This window comes from Pipra filicauda, unplaced genomic scaffold (assembly GCF_003945595.2).
Source record: "Pipra filicauda isolate LSUMZ 115617 unplaced genomic scaffold, ASM394559v2 scaffold259_size1095435_pilon, whole genome shotgun sequence".
Classification (NCBI taxonomy): domain Eukaryota; kingdom Metazoa; phylum Chordata; class Aves; order Passeriformes; family Pipridae; genus Pipra; species Pipra filicauda.
The window spans coordinates 908554-923310 of record NW_024104375.1 but is presented as its reverse complement, the minus strand read 5'-3'; the positions used below and the strand labels follow the sequence as shown (position 1 = coordinate 923310).

At 41.6% G+C, this 14757-nt stretch overlaps 1 protein-coding gene across 13 annotated transcripts in view; it reads left to right on the top strand.

The window, feature by feature from the left end:
* ZNF521 (zinc finger protein 521) overlaps positions 1–14757 on the top strand; it is a 232552-nt gene that overhangs the window by 83238 nt on the left and 134557 nt on the right. For all 13 annotated transcript variants that reach the window (XM_027715888.2, XM_027715886.2, XM_039382141.1 and 10 more), the window contains one exon: positions 9945–13297. In XM_027715888.2, coding sequence (XP_027571689.1) covers positions 9945–13297 — 3353 coding nt within the window. The remainder of the gene's footprint in view (positions 1–9944; positions 13298–14757) is intronic.

The window sequence follows — 14757 nt, the reverse complement described above, 5'->3', positions numbered from 1 at the left end:
AAGGAATTTCACCTTTTTTTACAATTTGATCACCCAAATAAACCTATATTAACATGAGAGGACCGAAAAAAGCATAAATATATATTTCAAACGCAACTCTTACCTTGCAGAATTCCACACAGAGTGATGTTCTGCAAGATAGGAAGATGGTAGGTGTGGCAGTTTACATGTGACAGCTTCATAGTAGGATTTGGTCTTCTGACCATTTTGAACTGGGAAATTCATTAGGTTCCCCTTACAGGCTAGACTGCCTGTATTTTAGAGGAAACTATGTACATCTGCCAAGCAATGCCTGTCCCATGGCACAGACGTCCACACATGTTCCCATACAAGCAAGCTGGGGAAAATAAGGGTCAGGGAGAAAGGACTGTCTTATGCAACACTTTGACTACATTGAAAAGACATGCTACCCCCAGTGTCACTGTGCTGCACTGGAGTGGGCGTAAGCATTTGTCTGCCGTCCTGAACACTGACTTAGTTTAAAAATCAAGGTTACCTTTGCTCCAGGACATCTTTTTTAACAGCTGTGCAGCACATCTGTGCAGCACAACAGCCAGATCTAAAAGAAGAGAGCCTAAAATGGGATGTGGAGGGACTATAAGAAGCTAAATAGAATTGGTTATCCAAAACTTAGCTCCCTGAGTTTGCCCCAGTTTGGTAGGCACCTCTTCTTTTCATGAAAAGTTTCTCAGGTTGCTGTGGTTTGGTAGTCTGTGCAAACCATTGTAGTGTGAGCATCTGGGTACCCATTGCCTTTGATTAGTAATGCCTTTGATTAGCTGCATGGAGAGCATTGTACTAAGCCCAGAACTTGTTGGGCACTTTCAGCAGAAAATGCTGTGTTCCTGTCTTCCCTGCATAGGGGCCAAGTAGGTAAAGTATTAAATGGCATGATGTCTTGATTCAGTTTCCTGAACATCCTGAGGGGATTCAAAGCCACGTTTCCTGCCTCTGAGCAGAGGGTCTTCGGTTGTGCGGAGGTCTCGTCTCCTGGAAGCTGGGCTTGATGAGGGAAAGAGTATCCTATTCATAGGGCTGGTAGGAGCACATTTGAGAAGGAACTTGTTAACCTTCTGAGAAGGACACTCATTTAGTCCAGGGGTTCTTGCAGTCTGGAACTCAGCTTAAGTTTATTTTTGGTTTTATCCGGTGCCTCTTTAATGTATAAAGAGCCCAGTACTCCCCTCTCCCAGCTGAGTGCCCAAGCTGCGAGGTTGCAGACCTTTTCCTGGTTCCCCCCCCAGGGCCCCATGAATCCTGCTTTCTTTGCTTCTTAGGCTCCTGGAGACACCTAGGTTCCTTTGCAGATCTAGGTCCAGGAGTTTTCACCTGTGTAAATAAGACCGCCACCACATTTCTGTCATTCTGAGAAATAAGCAGTTCTGTGTTTATTTACTGTATTTAATTCTAACACACTGTAAAATAACACTGATGTGTTTTTGAAAGTGTTAACTACCTGCACTGCTTTTGCTTGATCTTAATTTCCTTTTACTTTCCATTTCCTTGAAAAAAATTTCAGATATCTTTGCCTGGGTTTCTTTCAGATGCAATTATTTACTCCCTTCTTTCTCTCTATCCTATATTCCTTTCTTTTGCTTCTCCACATATTGCCTTCCTTCTTTTCTTTGTCCTAGTTTAGCCTTCTCCAAACTGTGTCTTGCTGTTGGTGTTCTGATCTAGAGGCAATGAAGCAATGAATTGGGGTGGTTGGAATGTAGGCACAAGTGGGACAGACAGGCATACATTATAAAAAACAGGGGAAGGCATCCGAGTGTAAGGTACACCAACAGCAGTCTCTGCAGACCTTCATGATTAAACTCTAGATTAACTGAAAGAAGGGAAATACTCAAATCAGGACCCAAGGCAGTGCTTGACATCTCAGGGGTTTCTACCTGCAAATCTGCCCAGGGGCTCCATCTTTTGTCTGAGCCTCCAGCTAGGGAGCTTTTGACAGCCTGCCCTTCTCCCTGCAGGGCCCTGCAGCTGTGTGGGAATGGGGACTTGGAGGGCAGCTGTGCAGCAGGGTCTCCTTCAGCTCTCAGGGTCTGATCTTCTGGACCACTTGATTTTGGGAAGGAAAGAGAAAGAATGACATTTCTCTGACTTAAGACACACTCCTTACATTGTGACCTCGAAAAGAAAGAAAGAAACAGTCAATTCATTTTAGTGCCTCCATGTCACTGGAAAGTTTGATTGGGACTGTGTTACAGGGGCTGCTGTATCTGATGCTTTCAAAAGGAGCTGCAACATGGGGGAAGATTGGAGAGGGGGGGCTTTTGGTCCTGTTCATGGTGTTGCCTGGGGAGAGCATGACCCAGTGAAAGCAGAATGCAGAAGAAAATACTGGAGTCCAGTGAGGAACCCTGAACTGTTATCCCCTAGCCATTTGCTGTTCTTAATAAGCAAAACAAATACTGTTATCAGCACAACAAATTATAATAATTATTCTCTAGCAAAGACCTGATTGACTGAATCACTGAATACATGAGGTTGTTAATATACAGGTTCTTAGGAAATCATTTTTATGTGCAAGTTTGCTGGAGTAGTTGAATGGGCTTTTGCTCTGCCATTATCTTGATTCTAAATGTAATTATTCTCAGGGTGTTTTTTTCTGACCCTACCTTCAGATGGAACAAGCCTGGTGGTCTCTGACTCATATTGTACAAACAAACAAAAACAACAACTGAAAGAAACAGCAACTTAATGGCGGAAGAACTACAGTGTAAATGTGTTTGTCACATTTAAGCAGTGGACAAATGAGCTAATTTGGATCGTTTAGTGCTTGTATAGTCACAACTAAACAACCCCTGTAAATTAATTGTGTGACATGCGATTCCCAATTATGTAAAGCAGTATAATAAGCTGTGAGGATGGTGACTGTCATTAGTTATATGTACAGGACTGTGGAAAATTACTTATTCTTTCTCTTTGACTACAGAGGCACAAAATACCAGCCTCCTCAAACAAGCAAAGGGTAGCTCTGTTTTCTTCTAGTTGCAAATTGGGTTTTGTGTATGATTTGAAAGGTGGAGCAGAATGTGAACTGCTTGCATTTTCTTTAATTTGGCTGCAGAAAATGGAATTCATTGGGCTCCGTCTGTTCAAATGAACTTTAAGCAACAATCAAGGAAAACATTTATGCTCCTCTCTACATATGTAACAGTAATATGTCTTCTGAAGAAGACATAATGGAACTGGAGGCTTAGGTTACCTTAGGAGAGCAATACAGGAATGTTAACTACTTATGTAGGCATTAAAAGCATTTTATAAAAGCAAGCAGGTTTTTCCTGTGAGGTATTAAAGTGACTTATTTGTTGTTTCTGGGAGCTGCCTTTCCTCTGGTTATGAAATTTAAAATGGGGAAACCTCCCTACCAGCTGTCTCAGTTCTTTTGGTCAGGAACCCCTGTATGTTTCTCTCCCAGTAATCTAACTGTTAATGCGTTTAATTGATGCTCCCAGAGCAGTTTTGAAATATTGATAGATTTTAAAAAACATCTGTAAATTATAAATAATTTTTAAAGTTCACATTTCTCTTTTGAATGCCCATTACAGAGTATTAGTTTTCAAGCCATTTAATAAGTTATGAGACAAATGAGTGAGTTTAATGTGGGGTCACTGATGTGAAAAAAATGTGATGATTATATTAAAGTTTCAGCTTTTCCAAAACTGTGTACATTTCTATTGAAAGTAAACAGGCAATGTTATGTAATAATGTATATTTTATTTAAAGTTACTTTAGAGTCTAGTACTATCTGCTAATTCTATTAAAAGCTTCAAAACTATAGTTTGCTTCATGACATGTATGTTAGGCTGTCACTGAAGTCATGTTAATCCTTAAACACTGTCCTTTGATCTTCTAGTTATTTAGATATATTCAGCACACAGTACAATATTGTTTTATTTCAGCAATATCTAACCTCTTCATTTACTATTTATTCACACCTGCATATTCCCCTAAGATTCCTTATCTCATTTTCAAGGTAGCCCTGCAGACAATTAGTGGTGGTAATAACATAAAATGTGGCCAGCGCTAAAACCTGAAACAGCCATTACAAGTAAACTATATGATATATAATAACCACTCCACTCAATTACCTGCACAAAAATGCAAGGATTTAAAACTGTGGAGCCTTATCATGCATCCAGTTAACTGAACTACCTACTTGCTATGTAGTCCTTCCTTTCTTACAAATCAAATTCTACCTCGTAGCCATGTGGTAAATTAACAAAGCTTTTTGTTTTACGAGTTTTCAATAGATGTGTATGAGCGCATGTATGTCTGTGCACTGGCATATAAACAGGTTTTTGGCTGGTAGTGGGACAACAAATAATAACTACATAGCAATCCAGTGCATAAACGCATACATGTGCATTCACAATCCATATGCCTGTGGCAATAGAGAGTACATGGGTTTATGTGTTGCTGCCTGGTATACTTGATATTTCATTCTTAGTGTCTGTTACCATCCTATGTAACTTGTTATTTTGTACCTGTTAAAGAAACCTTGCTATTTAGTGCTTCAGATGAGGTCCTGGGGGATAGCTCTGTGACCAGTCTGCTGTTACCATTACGGGGGCAAACTAGCGAGAACATATCAGCAGGACCCAAAGCTGGGGGTGTCTGTCCAGCTAAACTGCTGGGCTTTCTCTTTGGTCGAGTCCAGCAGCTTAGGCATTTTGCCAGCACTGTGTTTCAGGGGGATAGAGAATTTTTCTTGCAGGAATGGCTCAGACCAGAGAGATGCAAGTTCTGTTTCCTCCTTTACACAGATTACATTTGTAACCTGAGGCAAAGTGCTCCAGTTTGTCTGTGCCCCAGTTACTTGAGCAGCAGAATGGGGAAAATGGGAAACTGCTGCTTACAGGATATTGGAAATATTAATTTGTTCTTATTTGTAAACTCTGTTCTGTCAGAGGAGCCCTATGTATTATGGCACACAGAGGTTAGCTGACATTTGCTTTAGGAATGTGGCCATTTGTCTAGTGGAAGCAAAAACATATTTAAGTCATACAGAAAAATAAGCCATGGTAAAGCAAGTGCCCTGAAGCGTACTCCAGCTAAAGCATGTGTATGTCATAGACCTTCCTGGTGACTCAGTAACGTCTTTCTGAAGCGGTTCTGTTAATCCAGTCGGCAGTACTAGGGATAAGACCACTTTTAAGACCTCACGTCTACTGGAGTTGGCACATGAGTAGCTGGCTGCTAACTCCACAGAGGTGCTTTTGTGCTCTGATGCTTCCTCCATCCCCCCCTTTTGTGGGATAACTCCTTCTGGTATTGCTTCACTTTTCTGTTAGTGAGCACTTTCCCCCATCAATACGACCGAACAGGTGTTACTCTGCTACTAACTGAGTTTCCAGCTGTCCTCCTCTGACACAGACCAGGCAAAATTTGTTGTTTTGTCCTATTAGACAGACTAGAGAATTATCAAGCTTGAGATGGAGGTCTTCCTTGCAGGATACGGTAGTTTTGTTGCCAGAAGATGGTCAGGAAGGGCTGGCTGGCTAACAAAGACAGTCCTTCAGCTGCTGGGTGTAGTTCCAGTTTTGCATCCCCTTTGGCAGCAGCACAGAGACTGCTGCAGTGTGGCCAGCCAGCAAAATTAGGAAATAAGGACCTCTTTTATTTACTCAGGCTGCTGAATCATGGGCATTCCTGTCTGCTTGGAGAAAAGTCAGGCAGCTCTACTTTCCACTGGAAGTCTCAGGAGTGCTTGGTACTTTCATCTCAGAGTGTTCACACACTTGTTTTAATGTGCTTTATGGAAATGGTGAAACTCAGCAAGTACAGTTGGTGTAGAAAAACATCTGCACTAACTATTCACACACATTTGCATCTTTAAATAGACTTTTAGGCCTTGTAGCTTATTTTCTGCAAAGTTTTTGGGTTGTGAGTGCTAGAGCTTTCTTAGAGTCAGCGAGTGTGAAGTGACTGGTTCCAAAAATTAAAAATTTACGTGGACATGTTAAGTGCATCACATTGAAACTCAGAATACTTGCCGTAACACAAAAAAGGCATTTACAGTAAGTAGCACTTAGTGAGTGCTGAAGGAAAAAAAAAAAGGTCAATAGAGAAAATATATTTTAAAACTCCATAAACACTCTGTCAAATACCTGGAGCCCTATTCTACCCTCACATAGATATGTACCACTCCTGGGGACTTGTATGTGTGCATCTGAATTTGGTCCAGAGTATTTTAAAACAGCTTGTTATAACATTAAAGATCAGTATTTGTAATGTTGACTTATAGCTCAGTATGTAGGTGTCTGCAGATTTATATACAGGCAGCTGTGTGCAGAGTAGCAGCAAACTGTATTTTCTATGAGAGTGATAGGCAAAAAGGGGTTTGAAGCCCTTTACCCTGACAGCAGGTCAAACTTTACCTCCAACACAGAGCTGGCTCTGTGGTAAGCTCCCCTGGGAAAGTAGGAATGGAGTCTGCATTCCGAGCCTCTGGTTTGCTGCAGGGTCCTTCTGTTCAGCTCCTCTGCCATAGCTTTGAGGGCCCAGGTCTGCTCACCTTATGCTTGCACATGAAGTTGCACTTCACTGACATTTTGAGAGAGATGCTCTTAATAGTTGCACCTTAATTTTATGGGACAGCATCGTTGTGGGAAAGGGTGGGGAGATGACAGGACAGACATTGCCATCACTCATGTCCTGCTGTAGCACGAGTTACCCTTAGTCCAGGTTTCCTTCTTGGTTGCTGTCTCCAGATGCATTCCTAGACAGCCCCTGAACTCACCTGGCATGTTAGTCCACTGCACACAATGTTCCCAGTGTTCAGGTTGGAGTCTGCACAGCAAAAGTCACTGCAACAAAACATTTCCCTTGTTGCAAAAGGACAGTTTCAAAAGTCCTTCTGTGGGTCACTGAGAGCTGACAGGCTCAGCTTTGAAACCCTCCGTGTGAGCGCAGCCCAGGGGCCCCCCTTCCGGAGCGCAGTGGCCAGCCACCAGGGCCCCTTCCACACCAACTCTCCCTCAGCTCCGCCACGCCGGGCTTGGAGGGAGAGCCGGGAAAGCATATTGGCTGCATTGTTAGGCTCGTACTCAGGAAAATCCTGTTGTCCTCCACTGTGTGGAATTCCCCCTGCCTTGCTGGTTCTACTGTAGCTCTGAGAGATTGAAAGATTTTCACATCTCAAGTTAAAGGAACAGAAGTCAGACTTGTAAGTGGTTTGCTCTTCTCCTTTTTGCACAAACAGAATTGCTCTGTAGAATTATTATGGGCTCAGATTAAAAAATGCAATGACAAAGTGACACACATTTATATTTGCCAGTTGGAAAGTAAGAACCATCTCTGTGCTGTAGTTTCACTGTTCCCCTCTGCTTTCCTTACCCTTGTATAAAAGCTGAGAAGAGATCCCCAAGCAAACAAGGAGAATTGGGTGGGGGAAAGGGGCTTATGCCATGGTCACACTCCATGCTTGATCCTGACCCTGCTGCCAGCCCAACAGTCTGCTGAGATCCACGACCCAGGAGGAATAGTTGTATAATAGGTAAAACTTCCACAAAAAGGAAGTGATTTACTACTGTATCAGTGATGGGGCAGTATTTATAACACTTCCTATATATTCCTCTAAAGCTTTATAGAATAATATATCATTTCTCCGTAGGATATACATTTTAATACTAAATTTGGTTACAAAATATGTTGCCTAGGCGGTCACAGACTATTTTTCTTCACTCAGTTGCTTGACATAAATTCCTGTTTATCTGCCAGCAGTGGTCGTATGTCAGAAATATATTGGATTTTTAAAGGACAAAAGGTTTTCCCAGTTTAAAAGACCTAGTTGGAAAGATGCATTTAAAATAAAATTTAAAACTGTAGGAAACGTTTACATATTTTTTTGCAAATGCTTGTTCCACTGTTTTGATAATTTCGAGTTTTAGATTCAAACCTGGCAATTTGAAAAGGCAGTACACAGATTTACATTAAAAGTCTCCTATGCATGTTGCAGTCATTAATGTATCAACTTAAAAACTCACCTGATTGATTTTATTTGGAACTTGGCTTCAGTACACTGGGAAGCATTTTAGCAGATGACAGTACTTTTACTGGAAGGGAGGATTTTTATTTTTCAATTTTTATCTTAAAAAAACCAAACAGCTTTGTTTTCAGTTCAAAAACATAGCACTCAGGCCAGAGTTTGATTTTGTTATTTAAGTATATACAATTAATGCAGATTTGTATGCAGGTAATTACAGATACATATCGTGTCTGTGTGGGAAAGGTGTGTGTAATTTGTGAAACCCTCTTCTCCAAGATGTAAACAAGAGGATAAAAACCCATGCAATTTCCAACTTATCCTGAAAAGCATTGTGTCAATGGGCAGGCATCCAGCAATGCTGTTTGGTTGTTTTTTCAGAGTTAGATGGTTGCCATCTGGCATTGATAGTGAGATGGCGTTGTCATCAGTTTCTAGATGCAGGAAAGGAATGAATCCTCATCTGTTTCCCGTGGATAAGCAAGAGGTTGATAATCTAGTAAAATCTCTTTACCTTAAAGTAAGCAGGCTTGGAATTTGTTTGTATAATATAGGCCAGCTCTAACTTTTGTGTTGTTGTAGTAAATTTCTTGAGAGAAGGCTGAAGATGTTAAGAAACTTACTGCTTTGCAAGAATACCTTAAGAAAGATATTTTTCAAGGGGTTTATCCTGTCTTTTTCTGAAGTCTTACTGTAGGCAGTTTTATTTTTAAAAGGGAAAAAAGAAAATCCAAGCATTGCCCCTGGAAAGGAATAGAAGAATTTGATGTGGTCTTTCAAGCATTCTTTTAATATTTTTAAAGAAGTTTTAGGTTAAGATAAGTAGGATCATTGCAGTAGTGTAATCTGCATTTAAAACAGAAGATGCAAAAGCTATACAGCACATCTGTTGAAAAAAATAGTTACAACTTGCCCTGTGTAGAGATGAGGTAATACCACAGATAGCTAGTCAGTTTATTATCTGGCTAGCATTTCTGTTTTGTCTTTTCCTTGTAACTCATAAATCTTTCAGCTTTTACCATAAACATTTATCATTTTTCCTGTTTCCAGTTTTTTACAAGTTGCTTTGTCTGTGATCACTTCACAGTACAGGTTCTGCTGGACTGAGGAAGTTCAGTTGGCTGAGGCCTTTGCAAAAAGGAAGAAATGGTGGGCAACCTCTTGAACTTAAAAAGGAAAAAAAAATGCAGTTCACAACTGACCCTTGTGACACTTTCTTATTTTCCTTGATCCTGGCTGTTAGTTTGTTAGTTTGTTTTGAACATTTAATGATCCAGCTGCCAGCTCTCAGTAACTGAATTGTGTCATTATTGGAGAAATCTGGTTGCACTTATTGGAGGAAAACATCACTGTTTATATTGTTGTCCTGTTCCTCCCCTGTAATTTTTCCTATTATTGTTTAGAATAACACCTAAGTCTCTCTCAGAAACAGCCTTTAAAGATTTCTGTGTTCAGAATCAACTTCAAGGGGAAAAAATCCCACAAACGTGTGGCAAACGGGGAATCTTTTCATTAAATATTAGGCATGTGAGTTGACTATATTAATTTTAAATCATTCCTGTAATATTTCTCCTTTCCTTTGACTCTTCAGATGCTCACATAATATGCAAATAATTTTGCAATGGATACAAAAGAAACATTAAATATATTAAAATCTGCATTTTAATAAAATTGTCAATGTATAATACATATCCTGTAATTCAGAAAGAATGATAAAAAAAGCAATAAAAAGTTAATATAGGCATAGAACTATTTAATAACTTTTAATGTTTTACAGTATGATAAAAATAAATGTAGTCTTGAAACTGTTGGATAGCATTGTAGGAAATATCCTAGTCTGAGTTTAATATGTTTTAGCTATTTAGGACTAGCAGACCTGTGTTATTCATATGCATTTTCTCCTTTGAACTGTTGGGATTAAGCTTGTGGGTGTGTTTCTTTCTCATTTCAGACGGAGTGGATGTTGAGGATGACCCCTCTTGCTCATGGCCAGCATCATCGCCTTCCAGCAAGGACCAGACTTCCCCGAGCCATGGAGAAGGCTGTGATTTTGGTGAAGAGGAAGGAGGCCCAGGGTTGCCCTATCCATGCCAGTTCTGTGACAAGTCGTTCAGCCGCCTCAGCTACTTAAAACACCACGAGCAAAGTCACAGTGACAAGCTCCCTTTCAAGTGCACATACTGCAGTCGTCTCTTCAAACACAAACGGAGCAGGGACCGCCACATAAAGCTTCATACGGGAGACAAAAAATATCACTGCAGTGAGTGTGATGCAGCATTCTCAAGGAGTGATCATCTTAAAATTCACTTAAAGACTCATACGTCCAACAAGCCATATAAGTGTGCCATTTGTAGACGTGGATTCCTGTCATCTAGTTCACTGCATGGACACATGCAGGTTCACGAGAGGAACAAAGATGGCTCTCAGTCCGCTTCCCGGATGGAGGACTGGAAAATGAAAGACACTCAGAAATGCAGTCAATGTGAAGAAGGCTTTGATTTTCCTGAAGATCTTCAGAAGCACATTGCAGAATGTCACCCTGAGTGTTCCCCTAATGAAGATCGATCTGCTCTTCAGTGTGTTTACTGTCATGAACTCTTTGTAGAGGAAACGTCCCTGGTAAATCACATGGAGCAGGTTCATAATGGTGAGAAGAAGAATTCATGCAGCATTTGCTCTGAGAACTTTCATACTGTGGAGGAGCTGTACAGCCACATGGACAGTCACCAGCAACCAGAGTCGTGCAACCACAGCAACAGCCCATCTTTGGTAACTGTGGGGTACACCTCAGTATCTAGCACTACTCCAGATTCGAATCTCTCAGTGGATAGTTCAACAATGGTGGAAACGGCTCCTCCTATACCAAAAGGGCGTGGAAGGAAGCGGGCAGCTCAGCAAGTGCCAGATATCACTGGTCCTTCGAGTAAACAAGCAAAAGTTACTTATAGCTGCATTTATTGCAACAAACAGTTATTTTCCAGCCTTGCAGTTTTGCAGATACACCTGAAAACTATGCATTTAGATAAACCCGAACAAGCCCATATCTGTCAGTACTGTTTGGAGGTATTGCCATCTCTCTACAATCTGAATGAACATCTTAAGCAAGTCCATGAAGCTCCAGACCCAGCACTGATTGTTTCTACCATGCCTGCCATGGTGTACCAGTGCAACTTCTGCTCTGAAGTGTTCAATGACCTCAACACCCTTCAGGAACATATCCGCTGTTCTCATGGATTTGCCAACCCTGCTGCTAAGGACAGTAATGCGTTCTTTTGTCCCCATTGCTACATGGGATTTCTTACAGATTCTTCTCTGGAAGAGCATATTAGACAAGTCCATTGTGATCTTAGCAGTTCCCGTTTTGGTTCCCCTGTGCTTGGAACCCCAAAAGATCCAGTGGTGGAAGTGTATTCTTGTTCTTATTGTACAAATTCTCCAATATTTAATAGTGTTCTTAAACTGAACAAGCATATCAAGGAGAACCATAAGAACATTCCTTTGGCGCTGAATTACATCCACAATGGAAAAAAGTCCAGAGCCATGAGTCCATTATCTCCTGTAACCATTGAGCAGACCTCTTTAAAGATGATGCAGGCAGTCGGAGGTGCTCCTCCTCGTCCTGCAGGGGAATATATTTGTAATCAGTGTGGTGCTAAGTATACTTCCTTGGATGGTTTTCAGACTCATTTGAAAACACATCTTGACACTGTCCTGCCAAAACTGACCTGCCCTCAGTGCAACAAGGAATTTCCAAATCAGGAGTCTCTACTGAAGCATGTTACCATTCATTTCATGATCACCTCAACCTACTACATCTGTGAAAGCTGTGACAAGCAGTTCACTTCTGTGGATGACTTGCAGAAGCACCTACTGGACATGCATACATTCGTGTTCTTCCGCTGCACCTTGTGCCAAGAGGTTTTTGACTCCAAGGTCTCCATTCAGCTACACTTGGCTGTGAAGCACAGTAATGAAAAGAAAGTATACAGATGTACATCTTGCAACTGGGATTTCCGCAATGAGACTGACCTACAGCTTCATGTGAAACATAACCACCTGGAGAACCAAGGCAAAGTACACAAGTGCATCTTCTGTGGTGAGTCGTTTGGTACAGAAGTGGAGCTGCAGTGTCACATCACTACGCACAGCAAGAAGTACAACTGCAAGTTCTGCAGCAAAGCTTTCCATGCTATCATCTTGCTGGAAAAGCACTTAAGGGAAAAGCATTGTGTTTTTGAAACAAAAACTCCAAACTGTGGAACCAATGGGGCATCTGAGCAAGTTCAGAAAGAGGAAGTGGAACTCCAGACCTTGTTGACAAATAGCCAGGAGTCCCATAACAGCCACGATGGCAGTGAAGAAGATGTGGACACATCTGAGCCTATGTATGGCTGTGACATTTGCGGAGCAGCTTACACAATGGAGACTCTCTTGCAAAACCACCAGCTTCGAGACCACAACATTCGACCTGGAGAAAGTGCCATAGTGAAGAAAAAGGCCGAACTCATTAAAGGGAATTACAAGTGTAATGTGTGTTCTCGAACATTCTTTTCTGAAAATGGGCTCCGAGAACACATGCAGACACACTTGGGACCAGTGAAACACTATATGTGCCCAATCTGTGGCGAGCGGTTTCCGTCTCTTCTGACTCTTACTGAACATAAGGTCACACATAGTAAGAGCCTGGACACTGGAAACTGCAGGATTTGCAAGATGCCCCTCCAGAGTGAGGAGGAATTTTTAGAGCATTGTCAAATGCACCCTGACCTGAGGAACTCCTTGACAGGGTTCCGCTGTGTGGTGTGCATGCAGACAGTGACCTCCACGCTGGAACTGAAAATCCATGGCACGTTCCATATGCAGAAGACTGGAAACGGTTCTGCCGTGCAGTCTACGGGACGCACACAGCATCTCCAGAAACTGTACAAGTGTGCGTCTTGCCTGAAGGAATTCCGCTCAAAACAGGATTTAGTGAAACTTGACATCAACGGTCTGCCATATGGTCTGTGTGCTAGCTGTGTTAATCTCAGTAAAAGTGGTAGTCCAAGTGTCAACATCCCTTCAAGCAGTAACAGACAAGGCATGGGCCAAAGTGAGAACTTGAGTTCCATTGAGAACAAAAGCAAGGCAGGGGGACTGAAGACTCGATGTTCTAGTTGCAATGTTAAGTTTGAATCAGAAAGTGAACTCCAAAACCATATTCAGTCAATCCACAGAGAGCTTGTTCCAGACAGCAACAGTACACAGCTGAAAACACCACAAGTATCTCCAATGCCTAGAATCAGCCCCTCCCAAACTGAAGAGGTAACCCTTTTTTCTTTGCTCTTGACACCTTTCATCCTTTTGGAAAAAATCCCCCTTTTCTCAAGCTGTCTTGTCACTTGTCATGAAATGCTTAGGCTGCTGATCCATGTTACATTTCCATCCACAGCCATTAGCTGGTAATTACTTGCTTCTTGATATGCCTTACATCTTGGATTGAATTGTGTGGAATAGGACTAATTCCAGTCTCCCTAGGATATTGTCTTCTCTATCACTGAGGAGACCTATCTTCATGCCAGCACAACTGAGATCTGGAATCTTATCCTAGCTCCCATACGCGTTGGAATCCCCAGCTAGGAGTTGTGCTTACGGCAGAGAGCATTAATGACAGAGGAGTAGACACAGTGAGCCAAAATGCTGGCATAAGGGGTAGATTTTTTAAAAAATATTTGTGAGCAACAAATTGAGGTTATTTTTCTTAATTGTGTTGTAGACACTTATTTTCCCCTCTTATAGCATATTTTGATTAAGTAGAAGTGCAATGCTAGCCTAAGGTAAATCAATCCTTTGGATGCAATTCCTTGTTGTTTTTCTTTCCATTCCTGATGAACAATATTTTGATGTCACTAAAACACCTAGTGGCTGATGATTGAAATCCCATTTATGCAGTGTAAATTAGAAAGTAAATATCAACCTTTTGAAAGATGTAATCTGCTTCCTCAATCACCAGTGACCAAGTGAAAACACCTGTATATGGGGACGTAGGGTGGTCATATACTGAGGGAAGGGAATCTGTTTTATCTTCAGAAATGTTATCATTAGATGACTTAGAATTAATATTTTAGGCATGGTATCTTGCATATTGGCCCTTTATTGTTCAGGGAGCCTAAAAACACAACAGAAACAAATTATAAGAAATAATAGCTTTTGTTTCAAGAAGGCTTTTAACCCGTAATGATATAGGCATGGTGCAACCCGTTGCTGTGAATGTGTATGGATACCCTATGGCTAGGGAGCTGCTGCTCCTCCATCACCTTCCTCACTCCCTGTTTGTGAGCCCATCTGTTGGGAAAGAAACCTCTCAGCATGTCGTCCAACAGTGTTGTGCAAATTGGAGGGCAGAAAGAGTCAGAGAGGGAAGAGGAAGATGCCTAAGGATATGTGGGCCAAGAGGTAAGTATTTATGGAGCTAGGGAAGATAGGCTGGGAACACAGAGCTTGGAGTGCCACTAAGAGGGAATTGGAGCTGAGAGGTGAGGATGAAGCAGCAGGCATGATGCACCTGCCAGGGAAGGGCCTATGTTCTCATGACTTCTTCATCTACAGTTTGCACATTGGGTGGTGGAGTGGGACACCTGGGTAATGGGATGTGGTGTGGAATTTATGGAAGGTTGTTCAACTGAGAACCTGAGGTCTAAGGCAAACCTTATTTCTAAAGAAGAGGGAAAAGAGTGGCTCCCATTAGCTGTGGTTCAGGCCATTGATGATCCCACTGCTGCTAA